Here is a 25,622-nt window from a genome sequence, read left to right on the forward strand (position 1 = left end):
AAGATTCTGTTTAGCAAATGTCTGTCTTAGATACCAAAATAACTTATAGCTCTTTTAAACAAACCAAAATATAATATGCAGAAATGAAACAAAATTTTTAAGTATATGTGTATGTTCATCAGTTTTCAGAATCTTTTATCTTTAAATAAAATTTACTTTCAAAATGTAAGTGGATGAATTTAACATTTATCTTAATGATCATTAATATGATACATATTTATTAATTTCTGCTAGTGTAAAATACATAATGAAGACACTGGTGGTTGCTCTGAAGCGGTTTTAGAAGATAAAATGCAAAATCATGTCCTTTTTATTTTTGAATTTGAATATGAATATGACCTAAATATTTGGATACTAATCCTAAATGTAAGGGTGCGGGTATTTTTAAGTGTGGCAGTTTATATAAGTTGTGTATCATACATCTTGAGGGCTTTTTAAATCCCAGATAGGGTTTAACTTTCTTTGAAAGTTTTGATCTTCCAAAATACAAAATCAACCTTCAGAAAACAGACTCCCAAATCCTCCTTGCTGCAAGCACATTGGAAGGACTTGACAGAGAGCCCAGGAAGCCCAGTCATTTTGTGTGAAGCAGCTGTCAGGTTTCTACTTGCTGAAGCCATCGATGGCTTGCATTGTCGCATTTGGTGCTCTGGAGAACAAGTCAGCAAAGTAGGTTAGAGGATCTTTTGCCAATCAGAGAAAAAGAACCAACCCTTACATGAAAAAGGCAGCCTTCTGTACAACTCAATACTTGATTATCAGAGACATTTCTTTTTCTCTTCGAAGCTTTGGTTTTAACTGAAAAGATAACACTGGATAGCAGGTAACCTTCTTCAGAAAAAAAGTGGGCTTCACACCTTAACAGTTATACTTGTTTACTTTAAGGGCCAGCCAATAGAATTACAATATCTGGCCCAGCCCCACCCCACCCCACCACCCAAATCCATCATTTTAGCTACCCACAATCACCATGGCGGAAAAATACAGTAGAATACAATAAAATACCTTGAAAGAGAAAGAGTGCACATTTACATAACTTTTATTATAATATATTGTTATAATTGTTCTATTTTATTATTGGTTGTTGTTACTCTCTTACTATGCCTAATTTTTAAATTAAACTTTATCATATGTAAATATGAGGAAAAAATAATATTCTCAGGTTTTTATCCTATACATGGTTTCAGGCATCCACAGGGGTCTTGGAACATATCCCCTCCCCCAGGATAAGAGGGGCCTACTGCATATGGCATCTTAAACTTTGGTTTCTTATTATCAATGGATTTAAAAGGCCATGGGAACACAGTGACTTTGTGAGTTTATAAAAAAGAAAAAAAAAAAGATTAACCATTGCTGTTTAAAAAATGATTTCTTCCTCTTCCCAAATGGTACTCCTCAGTTTTCTCATCATGATTTTAATATTATTAGTAAATGATTGACCTGAATCAAATCCAGGAAAAAATAAAAATATTTTCTGTTTATATTTTATTTATTGCTAGCCAACAAATTCAAGAACCTACATATCTTGCTTGTAGCTTTCCCCTACATTTTCCCTTAGATTTTATCTTGTTACAGGGTATCTGGTGTTTATGACATATGGTGCTCAGCAACCCTCTTTCCTCCTTTCCCCTTCTTTCTCCCCTTCCTCCTCCTTCCCCCCCCCTTTCTTCTTTTCCCCCCGTCACCCGCCACACAGAATTTTAGTAACTCTGTCCTCACAGAGTCCCTCCACATAGTTCAGCAAGTATCCAGTAGTGTATGGTGTGAGCCTGTAAATGCAGTCCTCCTCACAAACCATTCCAGTGGTAGGGTACTTTGCCACTCTGTTCCATGCTCCACCAGGAAGTCAGTTTCCACTAACTCAAGGGAGCTGTTTACCCACAAGCTGCACAACTACCTACTACCAGTTGGTTATGGTGATTTTAGGAATGTGCATATTTTTCTCCTTACTCTTTCCCTTGTGGCAGTCCCAGCTTCTAGGAAGAGGTGGAAGTACAAGCAAACTACTTCATAAGGTTCACAAAGAGCCCTCATTTCTTTGAGAATGATCATAGAACTTAGCATATGGTGACTGCTCACTACAGAGTTGTGATTGGAGTGATAACTGTGATCTTGGAACAAGGGTGTTCGTGCCCACTGTCCTGCTCTTTTTTTTTCAGATGATTTTCTTCCCTTCATATGCAAAGAGCTTTGGTGGATCCTCCTAGCTGCTACTTCAGACTTGTCCAAATTTGTCTGATCCATAGGGCGTACACAGCTCAGACTGTTCAACTGCAACCTTCCTTATGTAAAGCAAAAAGATCAAATACTGTTTTGGAAAGTTAAAAAGCAGATTTTTTCCTCCCTGGATATTTCTCTCTCTCCCTCTCTCTCCCCACCTGCTTCCTCTTTCCTACTTGAGTGCCCGTGTTCAAGTGGGAAGATACAGGAATCCAAGACACTTAAACTGAAGGAGACATCAGAGTAAGCAAGATTCTACCTTGGCAATGTTCCTTCTGGTTTCTTGTAGATTCCAGGCGTGGTGTCCACAGATGAACAGTAGGCTTGTGGTGACAGGAGGGAGAGGCCAGACAAGAGGAGTGGTTTGAAGTTTCATTCTGGGTGGCCAATGGTTCCCAGTTGATCTGGTTGGTCATTATTATAATCTCATCAACAATTTAAAACTAATGGCAGACAGGCACAGTGGTGCACACCTGTAATTTCAGCTACTCAGGAGGCTGAGGGAGAAGGATTGCAAGTACAAGACCAGCCTGGGCAACTTAACAAGACCCTCAGCAACTTAATGAGACCCCATCTCACAAATACAAAATAAAAGTGACTGTGGAAAGGGATATAGCTCAGTGGTAGAGCACTTAACTAGTATGTTTGATATCCTGGGTTCAATCTCCAGCACTGCAAACAAAACAAAGTACTGGGGATGTAGCACAGTGTTAGGATGCCCTTGGGTTCAATCCCCTCCCCCAATTTTAAAATAAAAATAAATAAATAAAATAAGACAGATAATCAGGCTCCTATCTTGAGATTCTAAATCAGAGGTCTGAAGTGGTGCACAGGGAGATTTATTTTTTAGTTTTTAATTCTCCAGGATATATGATTCTCATTCAGGGCTGGGAACCACTGCAGTTTGGTTATTCCCACTGTGGTAAGGGCTGACAAAGTTCCTGACATGGGTATAACAAGGCCACAGTTTCCTTTTCATATATATTTATCAAGCTTTTATCAAAGTCCTACCCAAGATCAGACACTATGTTTAATACTGAAGATAAAATAGTGAAAAAACCCAAACTCCATGCCTATAGACTTTAGAATCTAGTAAGGAACATCTGATTGCTGTGTGTGGTTAGGCAGGGGGTACACCACAGAACTCTTGAGAAGTGCATCATGATCATCAAGGATTTGCCTATTTATTGTGGCAATTTCCAGCAAATGACACTAAGGGGTCCTAAGGAAGGAATGCCTTTTAGAATTCACACAGGAACACCAGGTGGCCTGGCTATAGCCTGAGCAACACCCAAGTCCTCTGATGACTATGGTGTAATGTGGTGAGTGCTGTGATGATATATGATATTCTTGCCAGGAAACATTATAGGAGAAGTGCTTAACTCAGACTCAAGGACCCAGAAGGCTTTTTGGAAGAGGGGAGTCGAGTCAACTAAGATCCACAGGCTATACCAAGCAAAAGAAATAACACCATCCAAGATGCAGAAAGTAGTGAAAACAGGAATTCAACCAGGTCGCTGAGATTCAGTGAGAGGTGAGAGATGAGAGGAACGGAAGAGGCTGGCAGAGGCCAGAACACAGGGACCTTATATGTGCAAGAAGCTTAGACTTGATCCTGTGTCAATGGGTAGCCATTAATCCCTTTTAAAATAATACTATTTTGTCCTTATTATATATGTGTAAAGATAAAATCATCCGCATCCACTGATCTGGACTAATACTAACATTTCTCTCCCCTGCACATACTCCACATGCATGAGTGAATGTATGTGTATTTTTTCCATTGATTGCTTTAATAATTATTATTATTATAATACTAATACTACTAATAATAATTATTATTATTTTGGTACTGGGATTATTATTATTGTTATTATTATTTTGGTACTGAGATTGAACCCAGGGGCACTTAACCACTGAGCCACATCCCCAGCGCCCCCTCTTGTGGGAGGGGGCAGGATCTCACTAAGTTGCTTGGGGCCTCAACTTTCATGAGAGCAAATGGAAGTCTGCAGGGACTGGCATGAGTTAATATGTACTGATCGCTCTGGCTAAAGTATACAGAATAGATTTGATTGGTACAAACCTGGAAACAGAAAGAGCTAAGGGGTTGTTGAAATAATAAAGGCAAGAGATGACCAAAGTCTTAACTTCAGTAAGAGCAGGGAGATGCTGAAAAGAGGATGATTTATGAGTGTGGATCCACAGGATTTGTTGATTAATTAGATAGGAAGGAGAGCTAGAAGGAGAATGTGGAGTGCCTGTGGCCATCCCAGTGGAGCTTCTCAGTGGTTAAAGTGTGCTCCACAACACTTGAAGGAAAATCACCCATGGCTCTGATTAGAAAAGAATATTGTTGAACCCCACCCCCCCCCCTCTCTCTCTCAGTACTAGGGATTGAACTCAGGGATGCTTTGCAACCAAGCCATATCCTCAACCCCTTTTATTTTTTATTTTGAGGCAGGGTCTCACTAAGTTGCCAAGGTTGGCCTCAAACTTGCATTCCTTCTATCTCAGCCTCCCAAGTAGCTGGCATTACGACATGTGCCATCACACCTTGCAAATACTACTCTACTTTATTGAATGAGAATTTTTGGTATTTGCAAAGGTATGAAAAGAAGAGAGAATTATAGAGGTGGAATTAATTTGACAAGCCTGGGGTTCAGATACCTATGATAAGTGGAATGTGGGGAGATGAAGTTCTACAGATGAAGGGTTGTCTGGAGGGTTCAGCAGATAAAAGAAAGGTCTTGTGTAAGGCTTTTTAAAATTTAGAATTTTAGGCAGGGGATTGAAAAGATCTAATTTGCATTTTAGATAGATCTTTCCAATGGTGGTGTGAAGAATTATGGAAAGTCCAGAAGAGAAAATGTGAAAGGTAACTATCAGACAGAATGATTGGGCATGGAGAAGTAGGGGTATTTGTAAGGAGTCTCTAAGACGTGGCATCAATACAACATAGGAGATGAGGTATTTTTGTATCCTTTGACATGGCAAAGTCTGGCAGGCTTATGCCAACATAGACTATATGGCATTGCTATTGCTTCTATTCACTCTACAAGTGGAAGTTTTTTTCTTATCAGAAACATGAGTTTGCTTGTGGAGGGTCTGGAGTGGGTGCAGAGACTCTGGAGCCCCATGTCAGCAGAGTCCTACCCCCTCCTACCAAAGTCCATATTGGCACACATAGCCGTGCACACTCTCAGGTGAGGGTGCATCTTTACACTGGCTGCACACACTTGCATTTGGTGATACTCTGTCTAATTATGAGCCAGACATCCTCTGGTCTGTTAACTGCTTCTTCCATTCATCTGCCATTTTCAGCAACCTGCCCCTGCTGCCCTTGCTCCAAGTCAGATAAGGGCCCTGGAGAGCTGGTAAGAGTTGGGCTGTGGGGATGCACTCTGAGGGCTGCAGCCTGGCAGGTATCTGGGAAGCACCATCAGAAGGTACTGTTGGTTCTAGGCAAACCGAGTTACTTGCTGGTCCCCAACCTCCCTTGCAGCACTGTCTCCTCCTAGCCTTTGCTCTTGCAGTCTTTCGCCTCTGTGCCTGTTCCCCACCAGCTTCTCCCTATCACTTTCCCTGTTTATCCCTAGGAAATGCTTATGGGCCCCTCTGTATTTTCAGTGTATTTTATTTATATCTCTTTATTGTCCTTATCAAGCCTTGCCTTTTGGTATTTTGACTTTTTAGTCTGTGCTGTTGTTGAAAACTCTCAGAGAACAGGTCCCTATCTCAGTCATATTTGTTTTTACTAAAGAGCTCAAAATAGTATATAGCATGTAAGAGGAATGCAGCCTCGATATTTACAGAAAGGAAAGATAAAAATGAAACCATCCCTAATTCAAAAATTCAAAATCCAAAGTGTTCCAAAATATAAAACTTTTGGAGTACTGACATGACACCACGAGTAGAAAATTGCACACCTCACTGAAGTGAGGGTTGCAGTCAAACTTCAGATGCACCAGAAATACTGTGTAAAATTACCTTCTGGCTGTGTGTGTGTGTGTGTGTGTGTGTGTGTGTGTGTGTATGTGTATGTAGTACACGAAACATAAATAAATTTCATGTTTAGATTTGTGTCCCAACATATCTCATTAATTAGATTTAAATATAGGACACATACGCATGTGTACACACACAACCCAAACCCTGAAATCCAAAACACTTCAGGTCCCAAACATTTTGGAAAAGGAATACTCAACCTGGATTTAACCTCCAGATATTACTAGTAGAGAGAAAAATTCAGAGTAATATGAAAAATACCCATAATATTGATTTTAATTTCTGTTTAAATTTTGAGTTAAACTAAAAAATACATGACATGTGGATATTTTTAAGATATCAAATGATTTGGCCTCCCAGGTTTCTTGCTCAACTTTCATGAACCACAAAGCAGCAAGGAGTCTGAATGAAAGACAACTGTGCCTGGCCACTTTGGACTATTCCAACTTAAGAGTCCCAGTTTGTTTAACTTAGTATTCTTCTTGCTGGGTTTTTTTAAGTCAGAACAGTCTATTAAATATTGAATAAGAATTCAGGCTGACTGTACTTTGGAGTAAGATTATAAATGTAAAAGATCTTGTAAATTTTTTACCTTCTCACTAAATTCGAAAGGAGCAGCACAAATAGTAAAAGTATGTTTTTTCCTCCAAAATGATTGTATAATGTCAGGCATCTTTAAAAATAAATAATCCTAAAGCAATATTTATAGTGTGTGTGTGTGTGTGTGAGAGTGAGTGAGAGAGAGAGAGAGAGAGAGAGAGAGAGACATGAAGACATGAAGACATGAAGACAGACAGACACTGGGGATTGAACAACCCAGGGGCACTTTACCATTTAGTTACAACCCCAGCAACCCCAGCCTTTTTTTTTTTTTTTTTTTGTACCAGGGAATGAACTCAGGGGCACTCGACCACTGAGCCACATCCCCAGCCCTATTTTGTATTTTATTAGAGACAGGATCTCATTGAGTTGCTTAGCACCTCACTAAATTGCTGAGGCTGGCTTTGAACTCATGATCCTCCTGCCTCCACCTCCCAAGCCACTGGGATCACAGGCGTGCGCCACCGCACCTGGCACAACCCCAGCCCTTTTTATTTTTTGTTTTGAAACATGGTTTTGCTAAGTTGCACAGGCTGCCTCAAATTTGCAATCCTTCTGCCTCAGCCTCTCAAGCAGCTGGGATCACAGGTGTGGCCACCACACCCAGCTTAGAGTTTGCTTTTTCAACAGTTCTCTTATGGATTAAGTCTGGTCCTGACTTAATTTCTTTTTGGAAGAAAAATGCACAGAAACAAAGTGTTTGCAGGAAAAGTCAATGTGCCACACTGTTAAAGAGGGCTCTGGATTCAGACAACCTGAGCCTAACTCCTAGCCCAACCACTGACAGTGTTCCTTGAGCAGTGTTGTCTAACTTCCTGTGTTTCCATCTTCTCATCTGTCAAATGGGAACAGCTATAATATCCACCTCATGGAAGTGAAGTATATGAAGAAGTTACTATGTGAATGGAGCATGAGAACAGAGCCTGTCACACAGTAAACATTCAACAGGTGTAAATAAACACTCAACAGATGCAACTGTTTTGTTATTATGTTTTTATGCTGTTTTCTTGATCACCTAAGTGGCAACGTTGTAAAACATTGAGTAAGCAATCACAGGAAAAGATTTCTGAAATTTTTTCAATAACGCATTAACCAAGAAATGTCTGTCTACAGAGCACAAAAAAACAGCTTGAGGGCTGGGGTTGTGGCTCAGCGGCAGAGTGCTCGCCTAGCACATGCAAGGCCCTGGGTTCGATCCTTACCTGTACATAAAAATAAATAAAATAAAGGTATTGTGTCCAATTACAACTAAAAGATTTTTTAAAAACTTGAGATTTCAACACATAATGGTAAATATGTTGTTAATCTCCTCTTGGTGGCTCTTCTAAGAAATTATTTTAAATTCCTTCCACAGGTGTGATGGCCATGTAGGACCTCCTGAGCCTGCAAGGGGAACGACTGTGGTAAGTGACAGGAGAAGTATAGGTTACACTAAGAAACCCAGTAATCCCAGGTTGGAAGCCTACTTAAGTTTGATTTTCCTTGGCTCAGGTTCAACTTTACTTCAGAAGCTTAGATTTCTCCTCCAGAGTTCAAATTCCCCAATTGTGGTTGGTTTCCAGTTGGCTCTGGAACTGGAAGGCTCAAATATAAGGCTCTGCCTGGAAGAAGTGGGCCATGGTGTTTCTATCCCACCATTGGCAGATCTCTGATATTTTACCATGTGTCACTCCTGCACAGCCCTAATGAGCTGGACAGGGGAAGGGGCAAGAGGCAGCTACAGGCAGCTTTGTAAACTGGTGTGGTCTGGACTTTCTGAGTGTGATCATCATTTACATTCAAAGAGATGTGAGGTGCCCTTGGCTGCAGCAGGTTCACATGAAGAGATGGGACCAGAATGACCCTCTCTACACCAAAGGCTTAAATTTAAATGTACCACTATGATCACATGCTTATGAGACTGAAGCTCTGAGTTTTCTGTTTCTGCTTTTTCTGAAGACAAAAAAAAAAAAAAAGTATACCAAAATTCTATGTATGTGTTTTTCTGCCTGTGTCTCTGTGTGTGACTTATGTGGTCTGGAAATGAAAGAAGGGCAGACTTTTGGAAAGGATCTACATCAGGAGAAGGGCAGAGGCATTTTTCGACTTATCATGGCCTTAGAACTAGGACTCACCCCACTTTTACAAGAAGCATGAGTGGAATTCTGACGAGTAGTCTGCCTACAAAGAGATTCTTGACACTAAGAACAAAGGCAAATCTCCTTTCCTCTTCAGAGTAATGCTGCTTCTTTCTGGATAACAGTAATACCCTATATTGACTCCTCCATATGATTCAGTCCCAGTCATGACTCCAGCAGAGAATGTATTATTTTATAGAGGTACTTAACACTGCTCATTTAATCTTTTTTTTTTTAAAGAGAGAGAGAGAGAGAGAGAATTTTTAATATTTATTTTTTAGTTCTCGGCGGACACAACATCCTTGTTGGTATGTGGTGCTGAGGATCGAACCCGGGCCGCACGCATGCCAGGCGAGCGCGCTACCGCTTGAGCCACATCCCCAGCCCCTCATTTAATCTTTTTATATTTTTCAGTTGTAGATGGACACATTACCTTTATTTTATTTATTTGATTTTTGTGTGGTGCTGATGATCAAACCCAGTGCTTCACATGTGCTAGGCAAGCGCTCTGCCACTGAGCTCCAACCCCAGCCCTGCTCATTTAATTTAATTGAGAAAAATATTTGAAGTATATACTATTGTTGGCCCCATATGAAAGATGAAGAAACCAAGACTTAGACAAATTAAAGATCCGGCTGAAGGTCACACTGGCAAAAGATACCTTTTTAAAGAGCCCAGTTCTCTATAACTTCATGGTCAGAAGTCAGTGATGCCTATAGGAGTCAGTCTCAAAGCCCTGTCTGCATATTGACCTCAGTTAGTAGCTACCTGCAGAAACTTCTATAACTGAGCAGTGGACTCAAATAGCTTGTTGTCTGCATTCAGTTTTGCTTTTTAAGAAGAGACAGCCCTGGTTCAGAATGCTTCTGCACTCTTAATTTTCCTGAAAGAAGGGCTCAACTGACTATCCTCTACCATTTGAGAGCCATGAGATCCGAAGCAGATGGAGAATCTATATATTTAAAAAAAAAAAAAACATAAATGCCTAGAACTTACAGATTGATAAAACTAATTTGGCATTCTTAAAATTTAAAAATCCAGTCTGAGGATCAATAAATATCAACATAGAAATAATTCTCTCATAGAGGGTAACTCCTGGTTGCTGCTTTTATTTAACTATTTCTTAGCTCAGAGTATGTCAGTCTAAAAGGGAAGAGCTGGAGCCCAGCATGGCAATACATGCCTATGATCCAGTGACTTGGGAGACTGAGGAGGATCACAAGTTCAAGGACAGCCTTGACAATTAAATGAGACCCTCATAACTTAGTAAGACCCTATCTCAAAAATAAAAATGGCTGGGATACAGCTCAGAGGTAGAGCATGCTTGGGCTCGATCCCCAGTATCAAAAAAATAAATAAATAGGAAGAGCTGGGAAATTAGTGAGTCAGGTCAGTAGTTGTGGCTTGCAGTTAACAGTTATTATAAAGAGTAGGAGAGAGAAAATAATGCAAGTACTATATGTTCTGTATGACTTGTAGATTTCCCTTATTTATTCATAAAAGTCCTGTCCCCTCAGTCTGCAGAGAACTAGAAGTTGGCCACTGATGCCATGGGGATTCTTGCCAAGAGTTGAGATGAGAAACTTCCTACCACTTAGTTGGCAGCTGGGTAGGAATGGTACAAAGGGATTTCAGTATTTTATGGGTGGTTGTAATACATTATTGGATGACCTCCCAAAAAGAAGGAAAAAGAAGTTACTATTGAAACATTTGCACAAGCTTGAAAGAAGCAAAAATTCTCAGAAACAGAATTTTTAGAGCTAGATAGAAACTTAGAGATGAAGCCCAGAGTTCTCTCAAACTTAGCACTGTGGGCATGTAAAGCTGAATAATTCTCTGCTGAAGGGCCGTCTTGTGTATCATGACATGTTCAGCAGCATCCCTGGCCTCCACCTACTGAATGCCAGAAGCTCTCCTCCACCCAAATGTGACAATCAAAGGTGTCTCCAGATTTTACCAAATTTTCCCAGTGGAACAAGTGGTCTCCAGGTGAGAACTATCTCCTTACAGGAGTCCAAAGTTAAAATCTATCTTCAAGAATAGAGTCAAAACATATGGCCTGGGCCACTCTTCATTTCTGAACAATTCTGGCTGTGTTCACTCTTAGGTGATACTGCTAGCTTTGTGCCCCTGGGAACCCACCTCCAGTGTGGCACTTATCACACTGGGCTGTGTGAGCTCCCACACCCAAGGACTGCGTCACGCCCACCTGTGCATCCCCCCTGCCTGGCACAACCTGAGCACTCAGTAACTGGAAGAGGAAATGAATAAATGGGTCAGGAAATGAATAAATGGGTCAAAGTCACAAGGTACATTGGTGGATATGACCTAGGTGGGAAAACAGACACAATAAATTCAGGAATCCCTTGAAAAGCTAATTTGTTGACTTTACTGAGGCATTTGATAAAATCAGCGAGCTTAGGTTTCAACTCCAACAGCTGCTCTGCAGGTTTGGCTGCCCTAGGATGATCTCAAATATTCTAAGGTTACTCTCTGACTGAAAGTTTGTTTGTCTAAATAATCATGTCAGAATTGCAGACAATATCGGTAGAGTGCAGCTGTGTAAAAGGCCCCATATTACTCAGACTTTTTCTGTACTGTGACAGAGATCCTGAAAGCCAGCATTTTGAGACCAGGCCTCTAGTCCTGGGGGACATATTTCTAGCTTATTGAGTTTCAAATACCAGCAAGCCTCCTTCAATAAATTCTCTATAACCCCAAAAGAATAGTAATAGCCAACAATAAGGAATTACTAAGTGCTAGATACCATTCCAACTATTTTAACAACTATTAGTAGATTTAATCACCTGGCAACCGTCTAAAGAAATTGTTGTGATTCTCATTGTTGCTATTATTTTCATTTTACCAAGAAAGAAACTAAGGTATAAAGAAGTTAAGTAACTTGCCCAAAGTCATATGGCTTTAATGGACAGAGCCAGGATTTGAACTATGTGGAGCTGATATGTTTAACCACTATGCTGTCCTACCTCCAGCATGCTTTCCTGAGTGCTAATAAATGTTAAAAATTATAAATGTTTAATGTCTTAATTTTTGTTATAATCTTTACCAACAACTACATGTATAGTTTTCTACTTTGGCAAATCATAAATTAATTTATTAATTCAACATAGAAATAATTATTTGTTAGAGGGTAATTCCTGGTTGCTGCTTTTATTTAACTATTTCATAGCTCAATGCAAAGTATGTCTCATGCAGAGGAGGGCAGGGAACAAGATTCCTCTTTTCAGAAAGATGACTAACCAAAGACAATGTCATTAGTAAAATAACAATAAGAACCAACATAGTAGAAAGAACAGGATTAGAGATCAGATCAGATGAATGAGAATAGCCAATACTACCATGTATAATTTATATGATAAGTAAAGCACTTGCTTGAAATTGTTTTCTCATCTGAAAAATGGGAATGATAATGCCTACCTAATTCACAAACTTGTTCTAAGAGTCCAGAGAGAGAGGACATAAAAAGCACAGTATTAAAAATTGAATAAATGAGTAATTCTGTTCAAATGTGGGAAACATTTGTGGCAAATGAATTTTAAAAAATGCATTGGAGGAGTCTAGAAAAGACAAGTATTATTGAGAGTAGAGTAGCTTGGATTTGGTACTAATCCATCACTTGTGCGGTAGGTGCCATGCTTGGTACTCAGGATATGGAGGAAAATATGTTTTCTTGGTCACTTTGATTCATTTCCAAGGTCCTGTTTCTTATCTTTCTTGTCTTTGAATCTTTGGTTTCCTAGATCAGAAAAGGGACTGAAATTTGTAGTAGGAAGGAGAGAGACTAGTGAAGTAAAAGTGGAAAGAATGACAACAACTTTGAACATGGCATTATGGGCATGATATCAGAAGTGCATAAAAAATACTGTGGGGATTAATTCTGCCCAAGGAGAGTTGGAGAGGGATTCAGAGAGATGGTGATGTAGGACCTGGACTCTGAAAGATGAGTTGCAATTTTCCAGAAGTGCAGAAAGAACAAAAACCAGGAGCAAAGGCACAGAGATCTAGAAAAGCATGGCATTTGGGGGAACTGCGTGCAGTAAGCTTGCAGCTCAGGACATCTGGAGAGAAAGAGGAGGAAAGGTTTACATCAAAATTTGGAAAAGGTTTAATGTACATTGGGCTGGGGTTATGGCTCAGCGGTAGAGTGCTTGCCTAGCACATGCGAGGCCCTGGATTCGATCCTCAGCACCACATAAAAATAAATAAATAAAATAAAGGCATTGTGTCCAACCACAACTAAAAATAAAATATTAAAAGAAAAAGACCCTATCTTAAAATTAAAATTTTTTTTAAAAAGTTGGAAAAGGTTTCAGACACATTTTTGCTGCAAAGAGGTAGTCAGACTTCATCCTCCAGGACAGGAATGGGAAATAGGCTTCCTTTTTTTATGACAACTCCACAGCATTGAGCTTTATTTTGAAGAAGAGTCTGAGGTTGAGGCTAAGGCTGACACTGACAATCAGTGTCTGTTCAGGGACCTGGAGGGATTGTCTCTGCTCTGGGTCCCAAAGAACTAGGATGCTTCCCAGGTGTGCTAAGAGCTCTGTTAGGCTACAGATGCCTCCCACTAGGATGCAGTGTGCTGATAAACCCAGAGCTGCAGAACTTTTCCAGGAGCAGGGAAGAGTCAGCAAGGGCTCAGGAATCTGACACCCTGGAATGCATCTTCTCAGACCAGACTCTTGAAACCTCTGGAAAGAGGGACAATAGGAGTACCAACTTCATAGGGTTATTAAAATAATGAAATAAAGTTACCCCTACAAAGCCCTTAACATATTGTCTACAATATGCTGCTGCTCAGAATACTATTAATAATATCTCGTACATTCATTGCTCAAATTAAAGTTCAGATCTATAAAGCAGTTCAATCTTCTTTATGTCAGATACCAGCCATTGACAAGCAGTTACTTTTTCTTTTTAAGTTTTCATACACGCACGCGCGCGCGCGCGCACACACACCACAAAACCCTTGTAGAATTAAAGTTGAATGTAAATAAAACCTTGATATTTTCTCTTAACAGCCTAATTTACATTTCTATGTGTCAGAAGCATCCTGAACATGCAGATGAGTAGGGCTAGTTTTGAAGAGGATCCAGACAGAAACATAATCAAGCAGGTGTGTCAGGGTCTGTAGATGGCAGTCATCCTTCCCAGCCTAGGAAGATTCGTCTCTTCACCTGAACCCTCACATGCACATTCCATTTCACTGTAAATTTTCACTATTGAAGGACGTGATCCAGGAGGCTACAAGGAATGTGCTATGGTCTACAGAGGGGAAATCTGAAGTTCATTCAAATGTTAAATGGTTGAGAGGCAATGAAGCTTGGTATTATCAGATATTATCTATTCTCCACCAACTACTTAAACTGCAGATTTGGAAAAAATGAATTATAAGATCCATAACTAATTGTTATTGTTACAAATAAAGAGTTGCAGAAACATCTTGTTGCAGGGAACAAAATAGATCACCTTAAAATACTTTAGGGTAAAAAAAATTAACTTAGATCTGATTTCTCAAATGATTAAAGTTTTATTATCTCCAATCAATATCTCACTGTAATTATGTTTTGATTCTAAAATCTATTTCTTAATTTTATATTAGTGTGTTAAACTATATCCAATGTCTAATAAGTTATGAGAGAATTTCTTCCTTACTAAAGAAATCTCCTTTGTGAGTAGTCAGTTGTGGCTTGTCCATGGAGCTGAAAACTGCATGTCAATAAAATTTGGGCAGCTATCTATAAGAAATAGTTGGCCTAGACCTTGAAGGGAAAAAAAATAATAATATCTCCAGGCAAGAGTGAAAAAACACCAGGCAAGAGTGAATTTACTAGAATGTGAGGAATGTAGGGGTTACGAGGACCTTAGATCTGTGATGAAGACATTAAAAACTTTGGAAAGCTTAGACATTTGGTGTTAGGCAGTAAAGATGAGATGAAATGTAATGGTGAACATAAAATGGAAAGGGGACCCTTGGGAAGGAGAGGGATTCAAGAGGCAGAGTAGGTAGCAGACTGAGCTGAAAATGAAGAGATGAGAAAGAAAAGAGGGCTGCCAACCTTGTTCAGGGATCAGTGCAGGGTAAGTTGAAGTGGAGACATAAGCAATGGAGCCAGTTTAACGACAAAGGAAATGCAAATGGAGTTTTGGCACAATACAGTAAAAATGTGGGTGTGGATAATTCCTCCAAGGTTATGAAAACAAATAAAGCTTAAAAGCAAATCAGTGATTAGATTTGATGAAATCAAGGTAAACATTTGCTAGTTAAGGGGAAAAAAGGATAACAACTTTAACTCATATCTGTATTAATTAAATCCTAAAAATCCTTTAAAACTAGCAATAGTTAATTAATAATAATAATATCATGTTTCTCGGTGCTTTTGTTTTAGAACTAGTAAATATTTCCATATGGTTCTGGGGTGGGAGTAGGGTTTCTACATTCTAGATGACCTCTGGATAGAAATACTGTTTTTCCTTAAATTCATCAAGTTCACACATCTTAAAGTATACTACGTGCTTTAACTAATGTGCTCTTGATATAATATATGCACAGTGTTAGAAAATCCAAAATTGCAGCCACTGGAACCCTGGAGACAACACTCCTGACTTGAAAGAGATTAATTTCTTTCCTGATTTCCAGGAACCACCCTTACTCTATAACATTTGTGTAATTCTATGTAAGCCTACAGGAAGTCTTAGAAGCAAAGTTCAATATCTTGCCTGAACATTAATACTGTAGTTAATTAAAATAATTGATACAGATATGAAGAAATTTATGATCAGTTGCAAAAGACAGAAACAAAAAAAAATTGTAAGTTGAGAAATAAATGTTAGGAAAATTGATTGGCAGTGCTGGGACTAGGACTTTAAAGCTTGTGACATTTTTGTAGGAACACATGAGCAGTTTGGCCGCAGAAGGTTCAGAAATAATATTATGTTTGTTTTTTGTTTTACTTTAAAATTAGCAGGCAAAAATATATAGTTCACCTCTGGAAAATCAACCAGTTGACAGCACATCTGTCCCCACACCAGCAATCATGAGGGTGGGGATTGGAATGCCTCCTCCATGGGATGCTTCAGTTCTGGACAATGAGTTTTTCCAAGGTAAGTTGGAACTCCTTATGCTAAAGGGAAGCAAATAATTAGTTTGAGTTAAAGTGCTTAAAACATATCAAACTCTGTGTTTTTGAAGTCCTCTTGTTTACCTTACCTGAAGTAGATACTGATACATGCTATTAACATAAATATTGAAGAACTTAATGGGGTTAAATGTAATCTAAGAAAATACTCTAGACTCGAGAGCTGATAAATATATGGAAGAGTAATAATGTTTAATATTTAACCTCAGGTAAAAAGGAAATACATCTATAAAGTTTACAGTTCTAAATAGACTTTTATTGTTCCTGATTAGGACATAAATGCACTGTGATAAAATCTAATTGTCATTAAACAATTAACCTTCTGTAGCAGATGATAAAAACTGAAACAGATTCCACAAGTTCCACAAGTACATGCTCTAGTCATTGTTCACCTTTATAAATAGGTTATCCCATGTCAAAATAAAGCTGACCATTCAAAAAGTTAACTCTCCAAGTCATTCACCAGCATACCTGGAAGAGCTAAGTTCGGTCTGCAAAGATAGGGACATCATCCCAACCCTGTGGTATGGAACAGGCGTGGTAGTCAGTGAGAGGCATGCAGCAAGACAGGCAACCTGGGGATGCCCTTCAGTAAGGTGGTCCCTGGCAGAGACCCAGAGGAAAATCTCTGCTCCAAAATGAAGGTTTTGCTCAAAGGAAAGCTGTTCACAGAATCAGGGATGGAGGTGGGGAGGGGCTGGGGGGATGTTGTGCAGAGGATTTCCTGGCCTTTTTGAAAATAAAGACAAGAAGAACAAGAATTTTTCTGACTTCAAGAGTACTGAGCGAGACAGCATTGTTAATTTGGATTCTCAATTACTGAATAATTTAAATTCCTATTATGGGGGAAATTAAAAGTGGTCACCTCCAGATAGGATGCCTGGTGACTTTTTCCTCTTTTGTTAAACATATCTGATTTTCTAGTCTAAGTATATTCTGCTTTTCTAGTTAGCAAGTCTTTAGAGAGGGGAGGGGGGGAAGCCAACATAAAACAACTTGAAAGGGAGAATGAAAATCAAAGAGATTTTATTGTAATTTGTTTTAAAAACCAGATTTTTTTTCTTATATAGTTTCATTCACCATCTTACACTTTGATATTGATTATTTTGTTGTGGGTAAAGGGAATACATTTTTTCAGGAACTAAGAATAAGTAAATAGTTTTTCTTTAAAATACTGACAGATGATTCTTTAAAGAATTCCTTAGAGGGGCTGGGGTTATGGCTTAGTGGTGGAGAGTTCACCTAGCATGTGCGAGGCCCTGGGTTCCATCCTCAGCACCACATAGAAATGAATAAATAAAATAAAGGTATTGTGTCAAACTATAACTAAAAAATAAAGTATTTTTAAAAATATATCTTATTTTATAGTTCAGAATGTAGCCTATTTTGGCATTTGTGCATTTGTTATGTGTGTATTTGAACATGTGTTTTCTTTACTCTGTGGAATATTCTATAAATGCCAGTTTAAATTGGTTGAAAAAAAAAAGAATTCCTTAGAGATCCTTAATGCTTGAGACTAGTTGTTTGTGCTATGCAAACTTAATAGCACCAATTCACAAATAAACTAGGGGAGGGGAAAATCCAAAACAGACTTCAAAAATCCTGTTAGCACCTGCCCTAATATAACTGGCATGTCACATGTGCATCCCAATTATATGTGCTCAGACACTGATATGCCTCACTTTTCCTGTCATTTTACAGTTAAAAATTATAAATGATAAACATTTTAAAATAAAACACAACTTTTTATGTAACTCAGAAGGAAAGATTTTTATATGCCCCAAACTCCCTCAGCAGTCTAAATAATACTGTTACTTATTTCTTGTGTCAGATTTTATTTCTATTAAGAGTTTTTTCAATAAATACATAACCTATTTGTATTTATTGTAAGATGAAGGTGGTGAGCATATAGGTATGACATAACCTTAAAGATTATGGTTCTATTCAAATTCTAATGGGTTTTATTGAGAAAAATATGTCAAATATGATTAAATAAGACAATTCAAATAAATACCAATCATATCACTGAAAATATAGAATGATTTGCGTGAGATCACAGAAACTCTGGTCCTATAAGCCTGAGTCCGGGTTGTGGCTTGACCTAGGTCTTCAGCGTGATAAGGAGGTAACTGAGCCTTGACCTGGGAACCACCCTAAGACCTTGCTACTGAGAGAAGCAGAATCATTATTTGACAATAGCAGTTTTACATCCTGGTAGAATGATAGCTCATCTCCTACTGAAATGGCGTTTATAAGTTATATAGAGCAAAAAGTGAAAAGGAAGCTTTTATAGCCCAGAGGGTGTGTTGCAAGGTGATTGTGTACATAGACTCAAGAGACAGGCTCCCTGGAGTCAAATCCCTGCACTATGTGACCTTGGTGACCTACTTAATCTCTTTCTGCCTCATTTTCCTCAGTATAAAATAAGAATAGTAATAGTATAAGCTTCTAAGGTTATGTGAGGATTTAATGAGCTAATATATCAAGTGCTTAAAACTGTGCCTGACCCAGAGAAAGTGCTATAGTATAGTAGTGCTAATGGATTTCAATTTTTCTAGCAAAAATATAATATTTGTATATCACTTCATAATATTGCATAGAATTTTAAATTATATATATGGTTTAAATGTATCCAACTAATACATTTATAAATTAAGGTGGTAATGCTAAGCTTTTGGCAGCGATGCTGTTTTCTGAACAATACAACCAAGAAATCACATGTTATTACAATCTTATGAGGCAAAGATAGTTGAAATATTATAGCCACTTGGAGACATGAAAGAAATTGACATGGTTTAATAATACTCAGGTTGTCTATTTATTCAATGATAGAACCAATACTGCAACCTACATTATTAATTCTCTTTTGTTACTAGCCCATGTCTTACAAAAACTCAGTAAACTTCAAATGCACTAAAAGAAACCATGAATAAAATTTATTGTTAGGAAAAATATAGCATTTGTTCTTAACTCATTTACGTTGAAAAGTTTGATTTCCTCTATTACAGTTTTGTAAAAACAGACTATCTTAAAAACATAATCAAAATTAACATCATCATAATTATGATAGCATGGTAAAAATAAAATTATAAATGATTATGTTTCTTGAAGAGGGGCATTCCACAACTCAAATTATTATTAAACTATAAAATAATAAACAAAAAATTGACTCATATTCTCCTTTAGTTTTAGATGATTTGGATAGCACACTGGCTCAGGAGCAGTCTGCAAGTTCAGTGAATACCAACGTGTCCCTAAACTACGGATCGAGAACACCCTTCAGTCGTTCTTACTCCAGTGGGAACAGATGTGGCAATATTATAGGAACACACAAACATCGCTACAATGACACTTCCAATATGTCAATTTATGACATCCTGCGACCAGGAACTCCTAGAGAAGGCTTTAAAACCTTTTCTCCCAGGACAAGGACAATTTGTGATATGTACAGGTCAAGGGAGCCCAGAATCTTAAAAGAAGATTATGCGCAAAAGAATACTCTTGGTAGTACGTCTCTATGTTTTGACAGCCGGCAACGAACAGCCTCACCAGCCACAAGGCATTTCACAGCAAGAAGCGTACATTTTCCAGCCACAACTCAGAACAAGAGTAGGTTTGTACCACCAAGCCACCAGCGGACCCCAAAGAGAACTCCTTTGTCATCCATCATATGGAATAGATCAGATTCTTCTGGAGATAGGCAGAACCAGGAAGAATTTCTGAGGGCACCATCACCCATGGAAATGGACCCTGCTGACCATTATATGTACCCAAGGTGTTTTCAGGAGAATAGGAGATATGAATTTTACCATTCACGGAATGTTTTCCAGAGTGCTAGTTTAAATGCCCCCATGGATAATGCAATGAGTCCTGATGCATTCGAGAACTCAGAGAATATGCCATTTTACTATCAAGACAACCTATTTGCTAGGTCTTTCTTTAGCAATACCTTTAGACAAAGCAGAGAACAGAGATTTGGACAAAGTTCTTTTTGGAACCAACAGAAAGAATATTTTCCCCATTCTGACTTTCATCCAAGTAGGAAACCATTCACTTCTGACAGAGACTTTGAAATGATTTCCATTGAAGCAAATAGTGCATCAGCTATTCATGGTCATAGTATCCCTTCTCGACATTGGGAACCATTTTCTTCTCATTATGGAACAAATCTTTTCAGAGGCCAAGAAGAGCCACATCTGTGGCAACCCGATTTTCAAACTTCCCCACCAGAGAGCATGGAGATATCACCTGGTAATGAGAGCCAATCTACTCATTTTGGCACACCTAATGTTTACTCCAGGACTGGTTCAGGTTATCACATCAAATCTAGTGGGTTGGAATGTCATCAGGACAGTTCTCCTAGAGAAGTACTTATAAACAAAGAACCTTACTCATTTGGAATTGCTCAGACTCTAGTGTCCTCATTCAAAAATTCCTTCTCCCGGATTCCTGATGAACAAGGGAATTCTCAGAGTCCCAACTTTCAGCAGTCTACAGTGACTTTGCAGAAAATTATTCCAAATAATCCAGATACCCTTCCAATAAGAAACCATATGGAGGATATTGTGACAGATAGCAATTCAACTGATTCTCTGTCACTGACTGAAAGCCAGCTCAATATCTCGGTCACAGAAATGAATAATGAGAAGAACTTGACTGAATCTATTTTAGAAGAAGACAAACAACTAAACAAGATGGACCAGGTGAACATAACAGGTGAAATACCCCAACCTGTTTCACAGACAGTGATCTCTAGCCCTTTAACGGATTCTCAGAATTCTCTCTCCCAGGACTCAGCCAAGAGCAATAGGTTTGATTTTAATGAACCTCCCAAAATAAATTTCAAAAGGTCACCCAGAGTCTTTTCCAGGAACAATACTTCCCAAATGTATGCATCACACAGAGAGAAGGCCAATGAACTTAAAAAAGAGAAGAGTTTTCCTGGGGACAAAAAACTTGGTTCAACAACTTCCCTTTCATTCACCCAGGAAAGCATAACACCACCATCTTTTCTTGGCCCAAATCAAGAGTGTCATCAGGAATTAACAGTAGGTAGTGAAGATATTTCAAGCATTATTAAAAATTACCACTGGCACTCTGAACCTATTGATACTCAAAACACACAGTCTCCAGAGGAAGCTGTTATTTCAGATACTGAACAATGTCCCACAACTCACTCTACTAACTGTAGCAAGCTGGCTGCTGGGAACAATAGCTTAAGCAGTTCTTCAGGTCTGTCATCAGGTGCACCACCAGATTCCTCACCATCAAATAATTCTTTCCCTGATGAACTTATGATTCCTTCTACTACAGTGTTCTCCAGGAAAAGTACTTCAGACAAAGACCTACTTCTGAAAGAAAGGGAAGGAAAAGACAATGCTAGCAAAAAACAAAATGATCAGTTTGCTGTAAGCCCCTCAGGAAATCAGAAGAGTATGGATAGTCACATGCCTGTAAGTGATGAAGTGGTTGATGTTGTCAAATGCCATTCATGCTCTCCATTCAGAAATGGAAGGGGAAAAGGAAAAATAAGACGTCGAATATCCTGTATTGAAAAGTTAAGCAAAATAGAAAATAGGTCAATACCCATCAGTGAAGGCAGTAGCCTCATTGAGGAGAACCAAAGCAACGAGCTTAACACAATTTATTGTACCTGGCCAAGAAAATCAGCCAGTTTTCTCATAAACAGCAAACAGCCTGAAAGTAAGATAATGGCTGCTTCCATTAGGAATGGACCACTCCCATTCCAAATAAAAAACAATGTGGAAGATCCAGTTGGGAAGTATCAATCAAGCAAATTCAGTCCCAGTTCTCCTGAGTTGGTAAGTGAATGTTCCAAAGGTGTTTCAGACTCAGTCCCCATAGCACCTGAAGACACAGAGAGGAAGACATATATGAAAGGCATTCGAAATGCTTCTGTCAGAAAAGGACCACTTCCATTCCTCATCAAGAGGGCTATGTCCTGTCCTTCAGGGGAGCCATGTGCCTCCACTGGAAAAGATGGAAGAAAAAAGCCATCAGTTTCAGACACAGATACTTATGCTGTAACACCAAGCCCTTGGGAGAGAATGGTTAACTCTCTGGAAAATGACTCATCTGTTAGAGATTGTTCTTTAACCAAAAGACACCATCTAAAGGGATTCTCTCCAGAATGCACGGAAAAGGATGGTGAAACTATTGCCTCCAGGACGAGTGTATTTTCTCTTTCAAATGAAGATCCATTACCTTTTTGTGCAGAATTGTCAGGAAAAGAATGCAGGAAAACATTGCATAAATTTAAGACAACTAGCACATTTTCTATTTCTGGTGATGAAGAAAATGTAAAATGCCTTGAGGTGGTTTCGATATATTATACTCTACCAAGGAAACCCAGCAAAAAATTCTGTGATCTCCTTCAACGGTATACACAAAATGCCAGTCCACTTACAGAATCACCTCAGGTGGAAACTGAAACATTTCCTAATGATTTAGAAAGAGATGAACCAACTTATTCTCCACCAGACCAATCAGAAACACTTTCATCTGAAGATCTAATGGTACCAGTCAACTCTGCTCAAAGTTATCTTTCTCAGACCACTGAAAACATGGCTGTCTTCAAATTACCAAACAATGGGCTCTCAGAAATGGCTTCTGTTGGGACAGATGTTTGTCTTCATAAAGGAGAATCTAAAACTAGAAATACTTCCCCAGACAACTTAGCTAAAACACCTTTAGGTGATTTACAAAGCAGAAAAGAGAAAGGGGGAAAATGTCAAAGTGGAACCCTGCATACATCAGTAATGCTTCAGGAAAGAAATGGTACCGACAAAAACTCTGAAACTTCCGTTAATGCAGGAAATGGTCTCCCAGCCCATTTAGAAGATAATGTTGAAAATTCTCAAACCAGAAGTTCCAGGGGGTGTGCAGGTAGTGGTATAGACTTTATAGCTACTGCAAGTGGAGAGTGTCCTCAAAAAGATCACACAGTGATATTTGTAGATGATAGCTCCAGTGGATCACAGCCGAGGGAGGTCAGAGGGAAAACTGAAACAGATTGCCATAAAAGAACTGATAGAATGCTTTCTGATTCAGAAAACCGAGTCTTTGCTTTAATTCCGGCATTCCATAAACTGCAAGTAGTTGAAGAGACTCATTCAGGTGAACAAGATTTAGAGAATTTAGGGTCTGGACCCAGAGAATCATCTCAAGCAAGTCAGGATATAAATATAACAGGAAATATAACAGAAAGCAGGAAGGTTAAAGATGAAATGCAGAAATTAGCTCAGGATCAAACTTTACTTCCTGGAGGGAGTAATGAAAATAAAACCAACTTGAGTAACCCAGAAAAAGCAGAAAACAAACCTACAATTAAACATAGATTGGCAGCCATGTCTAAAGCAAACAGAAAATTCCCCACTAAGGACTTAAGTCCTAGAAGACATGTAGCTACTATCTTCCCCCAAAGCGGGAGCAAATCTGGCTTTGACCATTTATCACTTGGCAATCTGGAATGTGACCCACTGTCCCCTGAGCCTACTCCAAATTCCACAGGTTCCACAGATGAAAGCTGCTTGAGTAATAATGGGATGAATATGGAGAAATCTGAGAACCCTCTCCAGGATATGATAACATCCAACAGAGAAACTTCTAGCCACTCCTGTGATCAGAAGTCTGACAACATTTCACAACTACATCAGAATGACTTTCAAAATGTCTCAGAATCACCCCCAAAGCATGAGAATTCTGAAGATGTGACAGTAGCTCAGATTTTGGAAAAAGAATCAGGAACCCCAACTCAGCTCACATTCACCAGCCTCAGAGAAGCTGACTTCTCTGACCAGCAGAAGAGGCTGAGCCCTCCTTTTCCACTGGAGCCTGCACAAAATTCTACAGTCAACCTCTCACTGGCCAGTTGTCAGCAGCAACAAAGGAGTGCTTCATCTCCGAACAGGGAATCTGAGCCACATCTCTATCGTTCAAAGAGCTTAAAGAACATCAGTGTGCTAGGTGATCAGCTATATGTAAGTGGACCTCCCAAAGTCAGGGAGCGCCATTTTTCTGAAAGCACTTCTATTGACAATGCCCTGAGTCAACTGAGCCTTGCGAATGAATTCTCTACCAATGCTGGATATGGCAGAAGATTCAAATCTTTTTCTGAACTTCCTTCCTGTGATGAAAATGAACGTTGGGCTTTGTATAGCAGTAGGACAAAAACAGTTCCCAAGTCTGCATCATCTATATCCAGACCTATTGACTATGGGATTTTTGGGAAAGAACAACAGTTGGCTTTCTTGGAGAATGTAAAGAGGTCACTCACACAAGGAAGATTATGGAAACCAAGTTTTCTTAAGAACCCAGGCTTCCTGAAAGATGACGTAATCAACCCTTCCAACACATCAGAGTCATTAAGTTCAAATTCTCCTAGCAGTCAGGTGCCAAAAGATGGCTTATTTGCCAACGAACCACTTAATATATATGAGGAGGACCCAGTGGACTCAGATTGTGACACAGACACTACCACAGATGATGAATACTACCTGGATGACAATGACAAAGAGTCAGAACTCTGAGGCTTTTAAAAAAAAAATGCATAATGCATTGCATTTTTGCATTTTTCTTTTCACCAAAAGTTTATACTACAAATAATAAAAATTTTTATGTCCATGGGAACACAATATAAATGATCCTAACTCTTTAGTTGCCGGCCATGCTGACCATCTGGAAATTTCGCTCCTTTCAGGGTAAAGACCAAAGGATAGTGGTGAAAATAATTTGTTAGACCTACAGAGAACATATAATCCTGGAACTCAATATTGTGACAGTCATCATGAGTGGATTTAAAAATTTTTTTTTAATTTTTTTAGTTGTCGATAGATCTTTCTTTTATTCGTTTGTACTCGATGCTGAGAATTGAACCCAGTGTCTCGAACATGCTAGGCAAGCACTCTGCCACTGAGCCACAACCACAGCCCCCACCATGAGTGCATTTTTGTCATGCTTGATTTGTCATTTGCTTCCATTTGATTTTATTTTCCATTTTTCTAACTTACACGGTTTCATCCATATAAACTAAGGATAATGACAGGTGTTGGTGAAGTGTACAAAGATCTGGCACTGATACAAATGTAAGAACTATGTTATTATTAGCCTCCTAATCATTGTCTTGTCTAGAAGCAAAATTCCAGGGCTAGTTCACATTGTTCTCATGAAACTCAAAACTAATGAAGATGAGGTAACTAACATGAAAGCTCTTCCTTAAATCTGTCAACTCTTTTAAATTTCAAACTTTCACCAATTTTGAGCTCAAAGATATGGAGAATTTTAAATCATTTGTTCCGAACTTTTGAATTTAAATTTGTATGATAAAGAATAAATAATGGGCTGGAGTGTAGCAATTCAGGGGTAGAATGCTTGCCTATAAGAGACTCTGAGTCTGATCCCTTGCACACACACACAAAATCAGAGAATAACATTTTATTCACTGTAATGTCTACCTTTCCCCTTTTTCTATTTATCTTATTATTTAAGTTAAATTTTC

At 38.8% G+C, this 25,622-nt stretch overlaps 1 protein-coding gene across 1 annotated transcript in view; it reads left to right on the top strand.

The window, feature by feature from the left end:
• Positions 1-24,654, top strand: part of EXPH5 (exophilin 5) — a gene marked incomplete at its 3' end in the record, with an annotated part of 73,691 nt that extends 49,037 nt beyond the window's left edge. Inside the window, exons 4-6 of the mRNA XM_081279752.1 lie at positions 8,183-8,231; positions 15,932-16,070; positions 19,292-24,654. Coding sequence (XP_081135878.1) covers positions 8,183-8,231; positions 15,932-16,070; positions 19,292-24,654 — 5,551 coding nt within the window. The remainder of the gene's footprint in view (positions 1-8,182; positions 8,232-15,931; positions 16,071-19,291) is intronic.
• Between the last annotated feature and the right edge of the window lie 968 nt (positions 24,655-25,622).

The sequence above is a fragment of the Spermophilus citellus genome (assembly GCF_964194105.1).
Source record: "Spermophilus citellus genome assembly, chromosome: 2".
In the NCBI taxonomy this organism is placed as follows: domain Eukaryota; kingdom Metazoa; phylum Chordata; class Mammalia; order Rodentia; family Sciuridae; genus Spermophilus; species Spermophilus citellus.